This window comes from Petaurus breviceps, unplaced genomic scaffold (genome assembly GCF_028583685.1).
Source record: "Petaurus breviceps papuanus isolate PSGF00001 unplaced genomic scaffold, PetGlider_PUasm1.0 172, whole genome shotgun sequence".
NCBI classification, from domain to species: domain Eukaryota; kingdom Metazoa; phylum Chordata; class Mammalia; order Diprotodontia; family Petauridae; genus Petaurus; species Petaurus breviceps.
In genome coordinates, this window is record NW_027185755.1 from 374,392 (window position 1) to 396,721 (window position 22,330).

General features: G+C 41.3%; 2 protein-coding genes and 1 long non-coding RNA gene across 15 annotated transcripts in view; 1 reads left to right on the forward strand and 2 right to left on the reverse strand.

The window, feature by feature from the left end:
- RANBP3 (RAN binding protein 3) overlaps window positions 1–22,305 on the reverse strand; it is a 138,221-nt gene extending 115,916 nt beyond the window's left edge. For all 3 annotated transcript variants that reach the window (XM_069082860.1, XM_069082856.1, XM_069082848.1), the window contains exon 1: window positions 22,302–22,305. The gene's annotated coding sequence lies outside the window, so the exon portion shown is untranslated. The remainder of the gene's footprint in view (window positions 1–22,301) is intronic.
- Window positions 1–22,330, forward strand: part of LOC138157342 (uncharacterized) — an 86,905-nt gene that overhangs the window by 17,242 nt on the left and 47,333 nt on the right. For 2 of the 6 annotated variants that reach the window (XR_011167370.1, XR_011167371.1), the window contains one exon: window positions 18,876–18,991. The exons of the other annotated variants lie outside the window; for them this stretch is intronic. This is a non-coding gene — a long non-coding RNA (uncharacterized lncRNA). The remainder of the gene's footprint in view (window positions 1–18,875; window positions 18,992–22,330) is intronic. 6 annotated transcript variants of the gene reach the window in all.
- Window positions 13,936–22,330, reverse strand: part of RFX2 (regulatory factor X2) — a 177,618-nt gene continuing 169,223 nt past the window's right edge. For all 6 annotated transcript variants that reach the window (XM_069082845.1, XM_069082846.1, XM_069082844.1 and 3 more), the window contains 3 exons: window positions 18,862–19,015; window positions 17,892–17,934; window positions 13,936–16,238 (listed from right to left, as the gene is read on the reverse strand). In XM_069082845.1, the coding sequence (XP_068938946.1) occupies window positions 16,129–16,238; window positions 17,892–17,934; window positions 18,862–19,015 (307 nt within the window). In that variant the 3' untranslated portion in view covers window positions 13,936–16,128. The remainder of the gene's footprint in view (window positions 16,239–17,891; window positions 17,935–18,861; window positions 19,016–22,330) is intronic.

Here is a 22,330-nt window from a genome sequence, read left to right on the forward strand (position 1 = left end):
ATTGTAATGGGAATGTAAATTTTAAAGATCTTCCCTGTCCCTAGGCTAAAGTGTACCTGGAGCCTGGGGTGGGAGGCTTGTTTTTCAGTTGATACTTTTTGATTGGTCAGTGGGTCCAAAAGGTTGTTACATTCTCTGAGCCAGGAGAAGGCTATATAAGTCCTGATGTGTAGCTTTGTTTTTGGGGCTCACTTTGAGAAGTGTCCTGTGATTTGATGTGGATTCTGGGAAGCCATTGTCCAGAGCCCCCCAGCTTTGAAAAACCCAGATGTTGATTTGGTATGGATGTAATGGTTGGACAGTTTGGAAAGCTGTCTACTTGATCTGTTTCTGTCTTGATAATTCTGCCTGTATACTTTGAAGTTCGGGGTGCTGACCTTTTTCCCCTGAACAAGGTAAATGATATATGTTTGACTGATTAAAGTAAGCTTGTTAACCCATTTTGAGTTGCTTTCCTTTAACAAAGCAGATCCAAGAACCTGTGTTGGCAACAAACCCTGGGGACGCTTGGGGTGCTTGCTGCTACAGATATGGAACATGTCGGGAGGTGATAGCTGGAAATAGAGATGATAAGTGAATTCATTGGAGCTTGGGTCCCTCTCTTTGGTCACCAAAGAGGAAGTGTAGAGAGAAGAGAGCCCAGGACGCAGCTGGGGGGTCTCTGAGGGGCCTCCTGGAGCTAAGGCCCACATGATCTATTTGTTGTTTCTTGGACATTTATATGGCCTTGAGACTACCTGGAGTGCTCCCCCTCCTCACCTCTACCTCCTGGCTTCCTTTAAGACTTAGCTCCAATACTCCCTTGTACAGGAGGCTTTTTACTGGACCCCAGGGCCTTTCCTTGCAATTTACAGTCTCCATCTTATATTGACATAGTTATTTCCATGCTGTCTCCTCCATTAGACTGTAAGCTCCTTGAGGGCAGGGACCATGGTTTTTACTTTGTGCCCCTAGTGCCTATCTAACACAATGTCAAACACATAGTAAAGGCTATATAAATTCTTGTCTTACAGTGACTGGATGATGATGCAGCAAATAAAATGGAGAGGAAACAGTTAGGTAAGGAGGAGTAGAGATTTAAGGTTGGACAGGACCTGACAGATCATTTAGTCCAGCCTCTAATTTTACATGTGAGTAACTGAGTCCCAGAGAAGTTGGATGCTTTCTTTGCCCCTGCCAGTGTCTGTAACCTAACAACCTCTGGCTCCAAAGCCAGCATTCTTCACTGTACTGTGCTGTCTTCCAAGTGAATGCAGTTGTATGGGAGGGAAGGGAAAAGTATTGAGGAAAGAGTGGTGGTTGACAGGTTAAAAAATAAAAGCTGGAGAGAGGACAAGAAGGATAAGGCCTGAGAAAATGCAGAATTTAGCAATTGTGTTAACCTCGGAGGGAGCTTTTCAGCTGAGTAATGGTTTTAAGAATCACATTGAAGAGGGGCAGCTAGGTGGTGCTGTGAATAGAGCACTGGCCCTGGAGTCAGGAGGACCTGAGTTCAAATCCAGCCTCAGACACTTAACTAGCTGTGTGACTTTGGGCAAGTCACTTAACCCCAATTGCCCCTCCAAAAAGCAAAAAATTTTAAAAAAGAATCAGATTGAAGGGGGTTGAGAAGCTAGTGGAAGAAGAAATATATATAAAGAGTGTAGACTGCTTTTCTAGGAGTTTGAATGAAGGGAAGGAAAAGATATTGGATAATGAGGTAATAGTTGAGTTAAAGTGAAACCTTTTTGATGATTGAAGAAGCAGGTACAATGTACAATGTATAGACAGTGGGGCAGAAAAAGTTAAGAGAAAGAGGATAATCAAAGAGATAAGCTCCCCAAGAAGACAGGATAGGATGAAATTGGATGGAATCAAGCATATAGGCTGAGGGTCTGCTGCCTTGACAAAAAAAGATAAATTCCTCAGAGACTAGAACAAAGATGTGGACTAGGAGAGGGGTTTTGAGGTATGGAGTTGGTCCCAGAACTAGCCCTGCTTGGCTCCGAATGAATGTAAATAACAGTTGTTTCTGTTTTGGTCAAAAACCCTAAGGGTCTTCCCCTCCCAGGTCTTTTTTTGTTTGTTTGTTTTCTAAAGAGGCCATTCTTTGCCTCATTTTTTATTAAGCCTTAATCACTAAATGGGTGCTACCTCAGTCAAACTGAGACCTGTTAAAGACCTTACCCCACTGCATCCTGGGCCATCTCCAGTTGTCCTGATCCATATCTGGCCACTGGACCCAAATGACTAGAGGAGAAAGTGAGGCTGGTGACTTTGCACAGCCCTGCCTCACTTAAATCCAATTCTCCAATTCCCTTGCATGTCATTGAATCACCACCCTGATGCCATGGTCCTCTTCAAGAACAAAGGAAATTAGCAGCACGATAGGGAGGAAAGAGTAAAGTAGAAGGCAAGGTCCTTAAGTGAGTACAAAGGAGTCAGGGCAAAATAAAATGATTGTCACATAACGGTGAAGGCTTACTTGAGATTTGGTAATGAATTTGTGGAGAAACCCAACCAACCCAATTGTGTGACTTTTCTCCCCAAGGACGGGGTTTGGCATGGTGTAAACAGTGTTTAAACAAGGAAGCAAGAGATTCTAGGGCAAGGAATAGTATGTAGCTTGAAACCAGAATGGTTAAGTATGGGGTCAAGGGAGAAAAATGTGGCCAGCCCCCCAGATGGTGGACTGGCTTAACAGAAAGGAAGTGAGGACCAGAGGGAGGGAGAAAAGAACAGCAAATGATCAGGAAGAGGAATTTCTGAGTTTAAGATGATGGAGGTAGAAGAGTCAAGAGTGCAGGTGTGAGGATGCATGTCCTAGAAGTTTAGGAGATTTAAGACCAATAGAATTGGACCAAATCCAATTGTTTGCAGGCTTAGGAGAAAGTCAACAGAACAGGAGATATTAAAGATGCGAAAGAAAGGGGAGAATTAATGAAGTCTATGCTCATCTGCCTTGAGAGGTTTGGGGTTCACCCTACAGCTTCAGGGGAAGGCTCAATGAACTGCTAGTTGGGTATTAGAGAAGTTATGAATTAAATGGCGTCTGAAATTCTTTCCAACTCTAGGGTTCTGTGACCCTGTGAAAAGATTGAGATGGTTTTTAAGGTTTCTTCCAGCTCTGATATTCTACATACAACTCAGTTCTTGGCCTCCTGTTTCAGTAGTAAGCTAAAAATTCATAATTACCATCAAGGAAAAGCATTTATTGAATTTACCTGTTTATACACAGTACTGGAGATAAGGTTGTGGGAGGACTTTAGTGTAAGCTGATGCCCCCTGAGGTTTACTCAGTGACAAAAGTTGTGGGAAGGCACCTGAGACATAAGTTGTTTTGATTTTAGGATTTAAATCTGGAAAAGACCTTAGGGCTTATCTAAACCAACCGTCTCATTTTATGACAGGAAACAAGCCCAGAAAGATCTAGTGATTTGCTTTTTGACACAGTAATCTACTAAGTAACAATATTATTTCCACTAGGCCACCCAAGGAACAGATAACTTATATATATTATAACTTATAACTTATAATAGTGAGTGCTTTGCATTCCATGGCATTACAGAAACTCCTAAGAGGTCATCTCAGACAATGCCCATAATTTCCTTTTTTTCCTTTTGGAGGGCACTTGGGGTTAAGTGATTTGTCCAAGGTTACACGGCTAGTTTTTTATGTGCTAAGCGTCTGAGGTCACATTTGAACTCAGGTCCTCCTGACTCCAGGGCCGGTACTCTATTCACTGCACCACCTAGCCACCCCAACACCCTTAATCTCAAGATGGAATCTGAAACCTACAGAGGTAAAGTGATGTCTCCAAGTTCATATTTTAAGTTAGTAGACAGACTAAGACTAGAAATTAGGTCTCCTGAGCCCTATGTCAGGGCTTTTCAAACTGAGTTACCAGTTTCAGGATTTAAAAAATTAGGGTTCATGGTCTGCCAGATAAGATAGTGGTCAGTATATTCCTATTATGAAACTTAAAAACTTCTTAAAATTGGAGTAGCCCCAGGGAAATCTGGGTTGCCATTCTTGAACTGGGCTTCAGTCAAAAGAATGTACACACGTACAAAGTTTTCTAGAATTGTACTTTTTAAATTTTTTTCTTAAGGTGAGCTTTTATAGACAAAACCTATCAACCTGGGCAATTCTACACTTTCCAAAATTTCCACTAACCTTTCACAGTTCTTATCATACTGAATGTATGCTTACCCATTATGCCAGACTCTAAACTTTGCTTACTTTATTTGGTTTCTTCTAGCAAACAGGAGAAATGGCCTCATGATGTGTGACTTGCTGTGTCACTTTGGGCCAGTCCATTTCCTTCCCTGGGCCTCAGCTTCCTCCTCTGTAAAATGAGGATTTCAACTAGATAATTTCTAGAATTCACTCCTAGTTCTAATAAAAATCCTTTGGTTCTGTGGTCAGTAATAATAAGTTAGCAATAGACTGAATAGACTTAGGCCTTATGGATACCATAACTCTTCACGGTAGAGCTCTTCAGAGACCTTCTAGGGCAATTGGACTGGAGAGGGAGAAAGAAATAGCACTTCTGGGTCTTCATTAGCTTTAATTATGTTCCCTCTCCTTCCCATATGTTGTAGACCCCTCTGGGTCCCCACCTTATTCTACCACCATCTCTCTACCCTGAAATTGTTTCTTATAGTTTTCCCAATTAGTGTATAAACTCAAAGCAAGCACTGTCTTCCCACATAGTATGAAGCCCTAGACTGAGGACATGATCAGCAAAGACTTCATCACAGTTACAGAAATGAAAGCTGGGAGGATGATCCCCCTGGCTCAGTGCCATCATTTTTATTCATGACACCACAGGGCCTTAGGGTGAGGGATTTGCCCAAGGTTACTTGGTAGATTTATTCCAGAGGTAGAAGTGCAGGCTGACCCTCTTGTGGTCCAGGAAATCATGGGCTAGTTATTTTTTCCCATCTTTCTCATCCCTGACTGGCAGTGCGCACCCACCCTGTGCCAGGCACTGTGCCCAGCATGGAAGATATACCAGTCTAGTGGAGGAGACAGTGTTGGTGCTAACACAAGTGTGACTGGTCGCTGTGCTGATGCTGATTGGGGAGGCTGCCTGGCATTACTCAGTGAGGAGCAACTCCTCTCCAGAGTGGAAACAGGCTGGGTCTGACTTCAGTACTTGGTACTCTGCCTTACCATGGCCTCTAGCATGTAGTTCACTAAAAGGACCCTTATGCTCAGAAAAAAAAACAAATGCACCTTCCTAGAATGTCTTCAGAGACATTCCATCCCAGGAATGGAGGGAGACCGTGCTGTCACACAGTGGCCACTGGAGGACAGCAGGTGATCAGGAATACCAGATGTCTGGGCTCAGAGCCCTAAAGCTTGGAGAGTCGCTATTAGAACATCCTTTAGTGCAGCACCTACATCTTACAGATGGGGAAATTGAAGCCTAACGAGAAGAAGCAGCTTGGCCAAGTCACAGAGTGACAGAGCAGCAGGGTGAGACTTTTGGTACAGGACAACACAGCCTTGGAGGGCTTGGGAAACTGGCTGTCACTGTCTTCTTAGGGGGAGCTGAATTAGGGTCCGACTCCTTTGTGTTTGTGTCACATTTCTGTAATTCCATGTGGAATTTCCCATTGCTCTGCGCTGATAGTCACACAGGCAGAGACAGGTAACCCAGTTATTGACAAGTAGAGAGCCTACTATACACAAAGCACAGCATTAGCCACAGTGGGGGGAGATGAAAGGGCTGATCTTAGAGGCACTTCAGGTCTGAGGGGAAAGAAAAGCAAAACAGCACGAGGACAACTTCAAGGGCAACTAGAGACACACCAACCCCAGTGTAATCAGAGTGATCAGGGAAATGTTTCTGGGGAAGAATTCTGAGCTCGTTTGGAGAATTATTCAGAGAAGGGAGAAGCTTTCCTCTCTCTGCCCATGGCCACTGCCCCCCTGGTCCAGGCCCCAGTGGTCCATGGCCCCTGTCCCCTTGGTGCTCCCTCTGATTTATTCACACAGTGCCAGATTAATCTGCCTTACACATAGATCCAGTCGTGTCACCTCCCTCTGCTCCTTGTCACCTCTCATACAACGTTGAACCTCTCTGTTACTCTGCTTTTCTATATTTATCTTGAATTACTCTCTTCCACATACTTCATGTTCCAAAGAAGTCAAACCATTCTTTGGCCCTTATGCTTTATGACCTCTCTGTTTTCACTCTTTGTTCCCAATTCTTGAAATATCCTTTACTTTCCATCTCTGTAGAATTGCTAGCAATCTTTAAAGTCTAAATAGTTATTCCTCCATGAAGCCTTCCTTGATTTTCCTAGTCATATGATCATCCACCTTAGACCACAGTGTGTTGTGTATCTTTCTGATGCATTCATTCATTCATTGTGTATTATTTTGTGTCATAGTTATCTGTCCGTGAGGACCCTCTACTAAATTATAAGCTCCATAAGGACAGGAACATGTCTTTTTTAACATTTGTATGTATTCTGTACACAGATACTTAGTAAATGGTTGTCTGATTGAAACTTGGCCAATTGAACTTTAAGGTTATCTCCTTAGTCTGAGAAGCTCCTGAACCTTCCAGCTTTCCTAGAAAAAGAGACATCATATGGGAAACTGCATGGCTGTGATCTCAGTGATTTTTGTCTGAAGCCTGAGTGTTCTCCAAAGAGTCATTGTGCATAGCATGTTTTCCTGTGACTATAGTGAAGGAGTTTTTCTTTCTAAAACACTACCTGACACACATTGGCCCCTTTGCTTGGAAACCTTCAGCAGCTTGAACTTACCTTTAGAAATGAAGTTCAGATTCATCAGTTAACAAACATTAATAATTAATAAACATTTATTAAGCACCCCGTGTGCCTGGCAGCTTGCTAACACTAGGGGTACAAAAAAGATAAAAGATCATCCCCGTTCACAAGGATTTTACAGTCTAATGGGGGAGACAGCATGCAAACAGATAAGCTATACAAAGGATAAATAGGAAATAACTAACAGAGGGAAGGTACCAGAATTAAGAGGACGGGGAACGCTTCCAGTAGAAGAAGGGCTTTTCGTTGGGACTTAAGCAGAAAAGCCCTGAGGTGGAACAGAAGAAGAGCAGTTCAGGCATGACAGACAGACAGCCAGAGGAGATTGCTGGAGCCAAGAGATGAACTGTTGTGTCACTGGAATAGCGAGAAGCCCAGTGTCATTGACTTGAAGAGTACGTTAGGTGTAAGAAGATTGGAAAGGTGAGAGGGTCTAGGTTATGAAGGACTCTGAATGCCAATTGGAGCATTTTGCATTTGATCCTGGAAGCAATAGGGTACTACTAGAGATTTTTGTGGGGAGAGGGTTGACATGATCAAATCTGTGCTTAAGGAAAATCCCTTTGGTGGCTGGATAGAGGGTGAATTAGAGTGGAGAGAAGCCAGCAGATCCACCCTCAGCTATTGTAATAATCCAGGGATGAGGTGATGAGGGTCTGCACCAGAGTGGTGGCAGTGTCAGAGGAGAGAAGGGGACATATTTAAGAGATGTTGTAAAGGTGAAAAAGAATTCAACCCTCTTCATACATCTTCTCTTCCACAACGTCCAACACAAACCTAAGGCCCAAAGGCATTGAATTCAAAGGGCCAAATGAAATAACTGATAATGCAGTTATACAGGCTTAGAACTTTGGAGCTGGAAAGAAACAATCAAGTTGAATCCCCTCATCCTGCAGATGAAGGAACTGAGAGCAGAAAATTTAAGCTTAATTTCTTGGGCAAGAGCTTGAATATCTTTGGAGCACAGGTACAAGGTACAGGTTTCAGAAGAGAAAGGTATACCTGGGAAGTAAAGACCTGGGTAGTTTTATGGTATCTAAAAACAAGACTGGCATTTCTGGAATGTGGTTTAAAATATAGGAGTCTGACTCCTGGCCAGACTTGTAACAAGGGCTAGTAAAAATGTATTGCTTAGAGCTGTGCAAATCTAATATATATATATATATTTAAAGACCTTTAAAATAAAAAAGTGGGGGTGGGGAGAAACCATCTGCATCTAACAACCAAATTAAATATTTTACAGAGTAGCTACAATGTAAGAAGAATAGCAGTAGAGACACAGAAATGCACAGGATAAAAAAAATCTAAGGAAGGGGCCAGCTATAATATCCTTGGTTTTAGATATCTATGTACAAAGTATGGGTAGCATGAGGCAAACCAGAGATCTTGAAGAGAGGATGAAGTTTTTACCTCATAGACATCCTTAAGGCTCATTGGGATGGCACCTACGACTGGGAGATGGCTCTAGAAGGGAGTACCTTCCCAGCAGGATAGATGAAAGTAGGGGAAAGATGCAAAATAGTTTTATCATAAGAAGATACACTTAGGTAAGAAAATCTAGGAGCCAGAGACAACTGTGGTGAACACTTGGTTAAAGAGGAAGAAAAGAAAAGAAATATATTGTCACCAAAATATACCAAAGGCCAACTGGATAAAAGAAGAAATAGATGAATTCAGGAAGCACATCACATAAGCCTTGTATGGAGGCATGATATGTAGTGGTAAAAGACTTCAGTTGTTCTGCCAAAGCCTGCTACCAAAAGAGAACAGCCAGTAATTTTTTTTGGCTTTAATATTTCATAATTCACAAGTTGGAGAAACCAACAAGAAAAGCTGCAATTCTGGAGCTAATTCTCAACAAGGAAGAACAGGATGGTGAAGTGGAAATCATGGAAAACACCATTCCATCTCAATGCTTTAGAGAAGAAAGTGAGGCAATCTGCAAATAGCCTAGATTTCTGGATAGTAGATTTCAAATTGTTAAAATAAAAAAAAAAAAGGATAGGGAGGATCCCACAGACTAAAATTCCTTAAGGGAAATCAACCCAGAAAGGATAGGAAACTTGAAAATGAAATTCTGAAGATAAATAATTTCATTGAAAAAACAATCTCAGTTGTCTAAGCATCAATGTAGACACACAGGGAAGTTAGATGAGTAAAACAAACAAGTATGGAAGATGGAATAAGGAGCAGGTAACAGGATGAACATAAAATTGTAGCATGGTCCCATAAGAGTCACATCAAAAGTCCTAAAGCTCAGAATGAACCACAGCCATGAAGGAAAGCTAAGAACAACGGGATGTATTGGGGAAAGGAACAAGGCTTCTAAGCTCAAGGTAAAAAATTCAATGATAACTGACAAGGGAAAGAAGTTAGAGCTATGCAGCTCCTGCTTTGCTTTGGTTCTCTGCCAAGGGGCATGATCACTGAAGACTAGAACAGGTGGGACAGAATGAATGACTGACAGAGTTCATCCCCAAGAGAAGGAAGTAGGAGAGTCTCAGACTGCTGAGGATGAGTGAAGTCACCAGGCACAGATGAACTCCTTTCCACATTACTGAAAGAACAGGGAAAGGTGAAGGCTGAGCCGCTGTACTGAAAAACAGAAGAGGTGCTATGTGACTGGAGAAGAGTAAATGTCCCAATTTTTCAAGAAGGAATGGAGTTTTTGTTTGTTTTTATTAAAAAGACTGGGCCCCCCTATCTTGCCCAGGGTGCAAGTGCAGGGCTGCTCCCTGGTTGTACTCTGATTGGCATGGGAGCTCTGCTCTGCTCTGGTCACATTGCACTGAACTGTACTCTGCTTTTGACCTGGGTCTCTTCATGGTTCCTTAGGCCACTTGCTGGCACTGTTGTGGGGAACTTAGCATTTGAGTGAAGACACCCAGTAGGTTTAGCCTACTACCAGCTCAGTGCTCCTGAGCTCAGGAGATCCACCACTTTCAGTATCCACAGTAGCCTGATTACAGAGGCATGTGCTACTTACTGATACATGGTAAGTTAGTAGACACTTAGATAAGCAAGAGGTATCATCAGGAAAACAGACTGGAAATCTGAGTTGGAAATTGGAAAAAAGTTTTACAAAGCCTCTCTTTCTCTAGTAGGAAATAGGAAGAGAGGTGGGCTAGAGGACAGTATGTATAGTTAGGTAAATTCAGAACTGGTTGGATGAAGCTAATGAACATTTACTACTTGACACCAACTGGTCTTATGGGGATCTGCTCCATTTAACATTTTTAGCAATTAAAAGCACTAGTGGTATGTTTTATCAGATTTATGGATGATACAAAGCTCTTGATAATCGAGGATGGGTTAAATCTAATAAGATTTTAGATCTAAGAAGAATTTAATAGGGATAAATATGAAGTCTTAAGAGTTCAGAAAACTAAGGTTGGGGGAAGCATTGCTAATCATTAATTCACCTGAAAAAGATCTGGAGAATTTAATAGACTAAGCTCAATGTGAGTCAAGAGTGTGGTTATAGCAGTAAAAAACATAAAAATGTACCTAACTTTGTTTTAGACTGCATTGAGAAACTGACTCTCCGGGACTATAGAAAGTGGTGGCTGCGCTGTACCATGCGCCCTGGTCAAACCACTTCTGGAGCCCTGGACCCAGTCATCTGGACTACATGTCAGGGAAGACACTGGTGAGCTGGAATGTGTCCACAGGAGAGTAAATTGGGTGGTGAAAGGAGTGGGTTGTCATAGGGAACTGGGTGAAGGTGATGGGGGGGGGGGGGCAGTAGGTAATGGGGGGGCTCTAATTGATGACCAGAGTCCCTGAGTCTGGAAGGAATTCACTAGGCTCAAGCATTCTTTGAAGTCAAAATTGTAAAAGTTTATTGTTACCCTTTACAGTGGGCAGGGCTTCTCAGGGAACCTGCAAACTTAAAGAAGACATAGGCATAGTTTTTAAGGAGTCTAGGCAATTAATACAAGTGTCAATTATGCTAACTAGGTGAGTAAGGGTGGGATTAGGGAGCAGTTAAGGAGTCGTCAGTGCTTAAAGGAACATACACTTTTAATGTCAACTGTGCAGGCATATTGCCCATAATTCACTGGGAAATAGCCCAAGGGAGGGCTACCTGGAGGTGTGGTTTTAGGCCTGAATCATCACTAAGTCAGCTAGCGGTCCAGGGCTGACTGAGAAGTGCGTAATCTGCCACCCATCAGTGTCATATTTGACAAGATGGATGTTGGGAACCAAGGCTAACGGAGACTTGGTATGTGTATAATTGGCTAAGGAGTTAACCTATAGATAGTGCCTTGAAGGATTCATAGGTGCAGCTGGCCACTTACTAAGGGGAGATAACATTTGCCTAAGCTAAAATGTTTATAGATGGTTTAGTGGAGGATTCATAGGTGTAGCTTGTTATTGTTCCAAGCAGAAATAAACAGTTCATGGGTTGTTGCTGGGCAGAGGGAAGGGGCAGAGTTAATGCTCTGAGGCTGGGGAGGGGGAAATGTGATTTTACAACTGATGTTACAAACTAATATTACAAACATAGATCCCAAGCACCCCATCATTGGCACTTAGGCTGTCACTTAGAAAAGACTTCAGAGCCTCGTTAGCTTTTTTACTTTCAAGTATTCGAAAAGCTGCTACATAGAAGGTTTTTCAGATTTGTTCTACTTGACTCCTAAATTGCAGAACTGGAAGCATTTAGAGGAAAGCATTAATTGTAAAAAGGAAGAGGTGCAGCAAGATAAAAACAAACTCCAGGAGAAAGGAGTATGTACTCTGGGAATATAGTTATCTAAAAATGAAAGGGGCTGCCTGGAAAGGGAGTGGCTTTCCCCTCTCTGTGGAGGTCAAGCAAAATCTGGATAATCTGTGGTAGAAGGGATTCTTGATTGAAGGGCATGGGTTGAACTAAATGCCTTGGAACCCTCTTCTCATTCTGAGGTTCTGGGAAGAGATTCCTCTAGGTTCCTACTTGGAATGAATGCTTTCTAATATTCTTTTTTTACAGGATTGTGAGGAAAGTGCTTTGTTAATCCTTAAAACACTATGTAGGTTTTTTTTTTTTGCTTTTCTTTTTGTTTTTTGGAGTGTAATTGGGGTTAAGTGACTTGCCCAAAGTCTGACAGGGCTAGTAATTGTGTCAAGTATCTGAGGCTGCATTTGAACTCAGGTCCTCCTGACTCCAGGGCTGGTACTCTATTCATTGTGCCACCTAGCTGTCCCACACTATGTAGTTTTCTGAGGTGGGAATGATACATAACTCCAAACTCTTATGTCTTTTTTTTTTCTTTTTTTGCTTTTTGGAGGGCAATTGGGGTTAAGAGACCTGCCCAAGGTCACACGTAAACTCTTGTCTTAAATGGTGATCTGTGGTCATGATCATGCTGAATGGCAGGTCAAAACATTAAGAATTTATGTCCTGTTTTTCTACTTTTCACACCTCTCCTACATATCCCTTTTGAACCTGGTCACCCTCATTACCTCAGGCCTAGGCTAATGAAATAGTATGCTAAATGGTTTCCTAGCCTAAAGGCTCTCCTTACTTCATTCTGCCCTCCACTCAGCTATTAAACTGATGTTCCTGAAGCACAGGTCTGACCACATCACCCACTCCCTATTCAATAAACAGTGGTGGTTCTCTGTTATCTCCAGGATCAAATGCAAAACCTCTGGTTTGGCTTTCAGGGTCAGAAGTCTATGTAGGTCTGGCAATCTTGAATCAACTCTGAATTTCACTTCTTAGTTCATCAAGGCCCTGGAAACCCTAAGATTGGAGAAGGTTGGAGGATGGAAGTCAGAACTCCTTCCTTCTCCATTTCAGGAGGGAGTCCAGTGCTACCAACTAAGCATTTTCCATCACAACTGCCTCCCCTCCCCTCCCCCAGCACCATATCAAGTACCTTCTCCCCTACCCCTTGCAGGGCAGGGACTGTCTTTTGCCTTTTTTTTGTATTCCCAGTTTAGCATTGTGCCTGGCATGTAATAGGTATTTAATAAATGTTTATTGACTATTTGAACTGTTTGTGCTGTTCTTGTGTACCAGATTAAAACCGGCCTCAAAATCCTACATAATAGACTTTTTTTTTTTTAAAGCAACCGGGGGTTAAATAACTTGTTCAAGGTTACACGGCCAGTTATTTCTGGGTGTGGTGCTGAGTATCTGAGCCCGGATTTGATCCAGGTCATCCCAACACTGGAGCCGGTGCTCTTACTTTCTGAGTCACCTGGCCGCCCCTCATAATAGACTTTTAATCCAGTTTGTGGGCTGAGGGACAGTCTTGTGACTGGGTGGGTAGTTTTGGCACTACATCTCAAAATGATGCTACTAGATTGGTGGATGAGCATCTCCGAACACTGGGCTTCTGGTTCATTGAAGTAGTGACTCTCTAGATTCCCTTAGTTTGTAAAATGAAATATCCAGCAGGACCAGCCTGAACAGGTACAGCCCCTGGGTCATCCAAACCATGTGTTGTCAGTCAAGAAACCTGAGTCTGAATTCTAATTCTGTCATTTCCTGGCTGTGGGATGCTAAGCATATCACTTAATCTCTTTGGGCTCTAGTTTTCTTATTTGTATTAATACAACCTCACAAAGTTGTCGTATGGAAAGTGCTACAGAAACATCAATCGTTTCTGCTCCTTTTTGTTCTTTCTGAATTGTTTTGACATCGAACATTTTCTTCCTGAGACAGTCCTTTTATGGCTCCTTGTGGGTCCAAGGCACTGTTTTTTTGCTGGTGTAATTTTTATCAACATCTCAGAGACCAGTTTCTAGAACCACATTTGAGCACTTCTCAAAAGCCCAAGAACATACAGTTAATTTTCACAGTGGGTGGATCTGGTCAAAGATGGCTAGGAACTGGAGTAAGGTCGGATGTTTGAAAGGTCCTTGTGCCACATCAGTAGGGCCAAGGACAAAAGTGCAGGAGACTGGGCCTCCTATTTCTTGGCCATGGCAAGGATCCAGTACTCTGACACCATAAGTGCAGCAGCCTGGTTATGAAACCACACAGTGCTCTTCTTTCCATGCACCTTGTACTTCAATTCTAATCCCACTTTGGCTTTATTGTGAAAACCAGTAGGAGTGAGAGGTCTGTCCACAGGCATTAGGGGTCCAAGTGGGCTGTCTGGGAGAGTAAAAAGATAATGAAAGAAAAAGCCACAGTCCAAAGCATGGAAGATTATTTCCAAGATGGGCACGTTCAATATGTTTATTGCTATTAAAAATGAAGGTGTCAATGAGATTTTTGTGCATATCAGTTTTGGCATTTATCAAAAGAGCTAATCAAATATATGTCACTGTGGTATACACCTGTACTTGACTCTTAATCTTTGCTTGTTGGAATTCTTGCAAAAGAATAGATGTATCATAAGGCAGAAGTTCATTTTTGTTGGGTTACCACACATGAAAGAAAAACCAATTCATCACATTCCATAAAAATTAGCATAAATTTCTTCTAGGAAAAGGGACAGATTTCTAAAAAAAACCAAAAACATTCTTTTGGCCTTGCTTCATTATAGATCTTGAAGCATCCAAGCAGACAAACCCTGTAACTATTACAGATTTTCTGAAATAAAAATGTGTTTTCTTTACCCCCTACTTTTCCTGTACAAGCCCACATAGACTTAGGAATGTAAAGAGCCAGGTCAACATACACATCTTCCACTTCTCATGAAGTCACTTTAAAAAGGCCATCTGAGTTTCTTTAGTACCTTCTGCGTTAATGGGAGAATATTGGGACAGAATATACTCAAATATACACATTTATAAGAAAATCCTGAAAATCATCAGAGCACAAAACTATCAGTATAAACATATTTCCAGGAAAAAAAACCTATTACCTTTCATAATGTAATGCTAAACCAGGTTTGACCTTTTTGTTTGTTTGTTTGCAATTTGGTTTTTGGCACAAAACTGTTACCATGGAGATAACCAATAATGCAAAGGTTAATGTTTTACAAAAATTTGAACTTCAAGACCACAAAGGCATTTGTGTTCTTCTTCCACAAAGGAGAATATTTATGTACTGAGACAACACAAGGATGGTTGTTCCCCCACATCAGATTGCTACAGTGTCATTAGCTCAAAGCAGTCCTTGGCAATTAATGAGGGGAAAGGAGATAGATTCAGATTTTGTATTATGAGTAACAGGCACATCTGTTTGAATATCACCTAGAAACGGAAAAAAAGCAGGCTAGTTGGTCCTCACTAAGGCACTGCCCTGTAACACTGATAACCCACCCCCACCCACCACCCTCTCAGCTCACAGATTTGGTAAAAATCTCATTGCAGACACTCAGCAATTTGGCATGATGGTAAATATGACCTTTAACAAATTTTAAAAAAAAATCACTTCCCAATAAAATAAAACCAACAATTGAGGCTTAGAGGCTGCTCTTTTTCTCGATACAAGAAAAATCAATGTACTTTAATTCTTTAGTTTTCTCTTTGTGCCACCTGGCTTGAGAGCTGCTAAAGGAACTACAGGGACTTGGTGGTTAGCTGCTACTTCTAGAAAATCCTTTGGTATCTAGAGTCAAACAGAAACCCCTTTGTACCTATGTTGAGGCTATCCGAATTCTAGAAAGTCTGCCTGCCTCTTCTACAGCAAAATAAACTGCCCAGTTAAAAAAAAAAAAGGCAGCCCGATAGGCAGATTAATTCTTCCCCCAAAAAATCACTCAGTAAGGAAACAGAGAGGCCAGGGCCTTCTGTTAACCCACATAAGTACAATAAAATGTATGCTTCTGCTTCCCAAATGTGGGCCAGAGAACCTCTCCTTACAGGCCCTGTAGAGAAACCAGAAAATCTGTCACATCTCACACTTTGCCTGAGCTGCTTCTACCACAGTGAAAACTAGTCGAGGCTGCAGCAGAATGTGTGCACAGAAGAATAAAAACCGCTAGAGGGCACTGACCAACTCACCATGCCCCAGGCTCCAAAACAGTCATCCTAAAGCAACTGTCACTCTGGCCGGGATTGGGCACCGCCATTTCAGAATGCCAACAGAGGAAGCAATTTATTCACAGTGATGGAAACATTACCTGAAGTAACAGAAGTATGAACTACTTAACTCAGAATCCATTCTCTCTCTCCAATGTACTACATGTACATTTTTATCCAGTGGGAAGGAAGCATCTTCCCAATCTGAAATTCTATAGTTAAAAACTGCTTTCCCTCGTAAAAAATACTGCATCCTTTATACACGTACAGACCCCTTTTCAGAAGCCCTTCCTTGAGTAGAAGTAAACATTTACATAATCTAAGAGGCACTAATAGAGTGGAGTCCTATAAAATCCAGGTTTTAGGAATTCCAAACCCAGATCCTTTGAAATCCTGTGAAATTTCTTCTGTTCAAAAACAAGTCAAAGTGCTAGATGTCCTGTAGGGAGTGATTAGGGTCACCACGTTCCCGCTTCACCAATGGCTCACCCAGACCACGGGCATCTGTGTCTGTTTCACTGCTGAGATCACTGATGTCATCTGCAGACGACAGTTAATACAGTAGATTGACATTGAGGAAACAAGAAAGAAAAAAGGATAATGTGTATTTAACGAGTCTGCTAAACCATAAATAATTAAGTATCCCAGAATCTCAAAGTTGGAAGGAACCTTACAGGCCATCTGGTCCAATCCATACCTGAACAAGGATCCCCTCTAACACAGGCAGCACAGAAGTCATCAGTGCCTAACACACAGTAGATGCCTAATAAATGCTTGTTGACTTGACAAGCCTTTGTTGGAAGAACTCCAGGGGAACCCATTACCTTCCAAGTCAACCCATAAGAATTTTGGGTAGCTCTAATTATTAGGAATGTTTCCTTTACATTAAGCCTAGATCTGTCTCTTGGCAACTTCCACCCACTGTCCCTAGCACCAAGCAGAATTAAGTTTAGTGACTCTTCCACAAGACAGTCCTTCAGATACTTGAAAATAACTATTGTGTCCCCCTAATCCCCACACCCACCCCACCCAAGCCTTCTCTCCTGGCTTAACATACGGGCACTCCATCACTCATTTTTGTGATCACCATTTCTATGTCTGAATGTTCACCACTGATCTCTTTAATAACATGGCCTGGAATTTTGTCAGAAATTGAAGTCAAGTTTACTGGCCTATAGTTTGCAAACTACTCTTCCGTTATTTGAAAATTAGGACATTGTCATTCTTAAACCCTGTGACACTTTTCCAGTTTTTACAATCTTTTCAAGATTACTGACAACGGTTTAGCCCTCATATCTACCAGTTCTCTATGGGATTCCTGAAGTATGTGACCCACTGAGAATAGCCTGATTCTGAGAACCTCATGAATGGCTAATTGGTTAGGGCTCATTTATGTATATGTAGTCTGTACTACCTTGGCATATGGGCTTATTTCTTTCCTCCTTCCCTCACCACACCAGAATAGGGAGGGAAAGTGACAACTCTACTATCCTACAAAGCTCTCTGACCTTGCCTCTCAGCTTTCCTTGGCTCAAGGGTGGGTCTTCAGCATGCCCACTAAAGATGATTGCACTAGGTTGATTACACCTGGACTGGACACCAGATCTGGTGTGTGGAGGCCTGGCTTTCCTCTGGGCCCAGGGATCAAATGAGCTAAAGGTGCAGCATATTTGGATTTTCCAGTGGTGAGAATAGAGTTTTCTCTTTTCCCTGTCTCAGCTGGGTCTGAATATGTAGGGAGCATCTCTTTGCATATAGCCACATTTCCCAGTGGGCTAGATTCTCATCATCTATTGGTCCTAAATTCTGGGAGGCTGCTGGGGGGAATAATGGATAGAGTGTTAGACTGGAAGACCTGAGTTAAAATTTAGCCTTAGTTTCTTACTAGCTGTGGGACCCTGGGCAACTCACCCTTACTTAGCCTCAGTTTCCTTATCTATAAAATGGGGATAATAACAGGACCTGCCTCTCTGAGTTAGGGTGAAAACCAAAAGAAATAACATATGTAAAGCAAATATTACCATTTTCCCCCAAATCCCGTTCCTGTTGCTGTTTATTGATTATAGACAGGATAAAAGAAGCTAAGTTAACAACATAAATATTAGACCCCACTCTAGAGCAGTATGGATCTGAGATTCTCCCCCCCCAAAAAAAAAAACAAAACAAAACCAAGCAAATAATTCTAGTACACACCTTTATCTAGCAGTGTCAGTGACAGGGAGGCAAGGTCATTGAACTGGAAGAGAAAATTTAACATTTCTGATGAATAAAGGGCTTCAAATTGATGTCAATGAAATTTATCACAGAATACTAGAAACATTTCTTAAGCAACTACTTCATGTAAGATATAGTATTAGGGCTAATGAGTATAGAAAGCTCAGATTAAACAACAGTTCCAGCCATCAAGGAGCTTGTCTTACAGGACTTGGACATGAGCAAAACTTCGTTTTGTTTTTTTCAACGTCCTACAGTTGTTTTATGGCCATTGTTATCACTTTGTAAAAGCTGTGATACTTTTAGATCTTTGGTTATGTCTGCCTACATATTTATTTTGCCAAATACACCAGGATCTTTACTCAGTTTGAAAGGAAGAAGGAATTCTAGGCTGGAAAAAGAGAGTGTGTAAGTGTTTTCTAAAACCAGGAAGGGACACTTCAGTAGAAAATGATCCCTCACCAATGGGTAATTTTGATAATTCACATAATCTAGCATGGCATACATGGGACAAGTACCAAAATAAACTAATACAATCGATTTTCATTTGGGTTCGGTGTTGCTGTCACTGTGAAAGAAGTAGTACTTGGCTAAATAAAAGAACCAGTGCATTAATGTGAACTCCAGTAGAAATACTTAAGTTATCTTCTGTGCTGTATTTACACTGAGGGCCTGGGAGTGCTCTGGTCTCTAACCAAGTAATTATAAGCCATTTGCAGCCCTGTGGACCTTCTGAAAATCAACCTGTGGCTTGCATGAGCCATTTCTTTATCTAAGAGTGATTTGCTTAAAATGCATGTTTAGTCTCTACCCAACTTCTTTTAGAAGTTAAAGTCTCCATGATACAAGTACTCCATGCAGCACCAATCACAGGAATAGCAGCAGAGACACACTAGTCCTTCCTATTTATGTCCAAGGTTATTAGCACCTTAATGGAAAGAGCTCGCACCTCTCCCATTACAGCAATTGGTGTCTCTCCTGTTGCCTCAGCGACTCGATGCTCAACCAGATAAAACATGTATTCATCATACAGCAGACGAATCAGGTGAAAGGAACCAAAACTGGCAGCACTACGCAAGGTGAGATCACGAATCACCATGGAGCTAGAAAAGTTTTGAAAACAAAAAGCTATTTAAAAAGTTCTGGAAAATGTTAAAAACACATTTCTCTATAGTGTTTGTAATGAGGACTTAGTATCAAATCTTCACACATGTAATTTCCTATGGTCTCCAAATGCCCTTATGACCCTTAGGATCTGCTTACCTGGTTGGGCCTCCAAACAAGTGCCCTCTCCAGTCACACCCACCATACAGGTTATCTGGTGGTGAAGAGCCAGAGCACAGAGAGGATGGTAACATTCATATGGTAGGAACCATGAGCAGCACAGCAGGAGTTTCTTGAGGTCAGGGATTGACTGTCTCAATTTTGGTGTCTGTATCAGCAGGCACTACACAGTGCTCAACACTTAATCCTTTTTATTCATTCCTCCAGTATTAAATACTTTTCCTCTTTAAGGTCAGTGGGCAAAATGCAAAAATGATGTTTAAGCTCTTTTTAATGAATATTAACTCACACTGGTTCATTGATCAGAGTTCAACCCGATACTGAATGCTCATCTCCTATTCTCATGAAATTAAGCAAACTTAATTCAACTTTTGGAACTTTTGGGCAAACTAATGGAACTTTTGGGCAAAAGAATAGTCCCACACCTCCTCCACCAAAAACCTGATAATCTCGCCAGACTTATTAATAAATCCAGTAAAAAAAAAAAAAACCACACACACAGCAAAGGGGTGGCTAGGTGGCACAGTGAATAGAGTACCAGACCTAGATTCTGGAGGACCTGGGTTCAAATCTGGCCTCAGACACTTAACACTTACTAGCTATGTGACCCTGGGCATGTCACTTAACCCCAATTGCCCTGCCCTCCCCCTTCTGAAAAAGAAAAAATAAAAGCTACAGTAAGTGATATCCTCTACCCCAGAACTATAGTAAGCCAAAAGCCCCACAAGTATGGGAAAAGGGGCTTTCAGCATAGGCAAATATGACTGTAGTTTCCAAGAAGAAACAGACACATGGAACATGTAGGATTCTCTGTCCTTGGGCACTAAGAGCAAAGGGCTTCCCCTAGAATGTCCCAGGAATTGTAAACCCATAGTCATACCATTGGGAGATCCCATGTTCTGAATCTCAAAAGATAAGGGAAGCCTAATCCTAGGAGGAAGGGGGAGGTCAGCACAGGAACCTTAGGTAACCAAAGGTGAGACCAAGCAGGCCCAACTTCCCATCCAAAAATGGAACAGAGTATTAATCCTCACCCTGGCACAAAGCCCCAATTCAAGGCTTAAAGCTGAAGAGATGAGGAAAGTAATAAAGACAATAAACAGTATAAAAAATTACTGCAAATCTAGAGATCCCCCCAAATAAAGTAACAACTTCAAGCAGGGATTCAAAAGAAGAAAGTATTTACTACAGGGACTACATGAATACTTAGAGAAAGTGAAGCAAGAGATAAAAAAATGAAATAAAAGCTCAAGACAAAAATTAATAAGTAGCTTAGAAAAAAAAGAGGTAAACCTTACTCAAGAAACAGGTTCCTTGAAATCTACCATAGGCCAAACAAATGAGTGACTCCATGAAAGAGCAAGAAATATGAGAACAAAATGCTCTCAAAAACAACTGCCTTAGATAACAGGTCAAGGAGAGGTAATTTAAGAATATTTGGACTTCCTGGAAACAATGATTAAAGACAAGGTTGGAGAACATATTAAAAAAATCATAACTGAAAAAATATAACTGTCTAGATCTCTTCCAGCTAGAGGCCTAAGTGAAGCTAGAAAGAATCTACCAATCACCACCTGAAAGAAACCCCAAATGCAAAAGTCCCAGGAATGAATATCATAGCCAAAATCCAAAATGCCCAGGTCAAAGAAAATAACGCAAGCATCCAGAAAGAAGCATTCAAGTTCCAAGGAATGAACCAGAGTTAGAATCATACAAAACCTGGCAGTTTCAAATACAAATGAGGAGATTTTAGAATGATATTCCAAAAGGGAAGAGGCTTACAACCAAAAATAGCTTACCCTGCAAAGCTGGGTAAATCCTACAGGGGGGAAAATGTATTAATAGAATAAAAGACTCTCAAGAATTTCTGATGAAAAAAAAAAGAACTGAGTAGGAACTCTGAAATGTAATCATTAGTTAAGAAAAATAAATATTTTTTTTCTGAATAATTGGAAAGCACTTTATGGTGATGTACTATTCTAAAATGGGGAAAAGAAACCAGTATTCCTTCAGAACGTTATTATTTTAAAAGGTAACTAAAAGATGAATTGCATAATCAGAGGACTGGGGGTAGATTAATTCTCTTCTGAGGTTTTTAAAGAGGGGAAAGAGAAGGGAGTGTTAAAGGAAGAATACATTAGCGTAGAGAAGAACCAGGGGTGAGCAGTATCTATAGATGTTGCCAGAGACAAGTGATTTTGTTCAGAAAAGGAAAAAAAGATCTGGAGTTAATGAAAGTGTGTATTTGAAATCTCCTAGGAGCCAAGAAATTAAGGAAATTGATGCTGCTCTGAAAACACTTAACTGTTATCACCCATTTTGAATCTGACAATTAAGAAAGAAAAAAGCGACTTAAAAAATGTTCAACAACATGAAAGCCACATAAAGGGAAAGGGAATAATATGGACTAGTCTTGGATGTTTTCTGTTTATTAGCTATTTTTAAAAAATCTATGTGCTGCTCTACATTGCCAGCACCCCCAAGGGCTAATGCAGTTAGGTTAATCTGGAAGGGAGCCATGTAAATGTAGATCCACATCCTCTCACAGCAGGGTAGCAACATTTAATTTCTCAAACACTGTGCCAAGTATTTTCTCTTCCATATTTAATTTAGCTACAAAAATGCACAGTTGTGGAGAAGAAACCATAGCCAGCCAGGACATTACTACTCTAAAATCATTAAGCTCTGTGTGTATATTTAGAGCAAGGAACTGTTGGTTTTATTCACTTAAAAGCACTGAAAATCTTTCATTATTCTGTATATATGTGTTCTGCTTTTCAGCCTTTTGGCTCTTCTTCACTGTACTGACAATACCATATCAAGCTGTAGATAGAGAAATGCTGTTCCCACCAAACCTGTCCACAATTTTCTCTTCTGCATCTATTCACCAGGCAATGTCTATCCAGAGGTAAGGAACCTGCGGGCTCGAGGCCACATGTGGCCTTCTAGGTCCTTGGGTATGGCCTTTTGACTGAGTCCAAATTTTACAGAACAAATCCTTTTATTGAGATTTGTTCTGTGAAGTTTGGATTCAGTCACAGAGCTGGACTTGAGGACCTAGAGGGCCACATGTGGCTTCAAGCCCACAGATTCCTCACCCCTCGGCCCCATGTACACCTATAAACTCCCTTGCC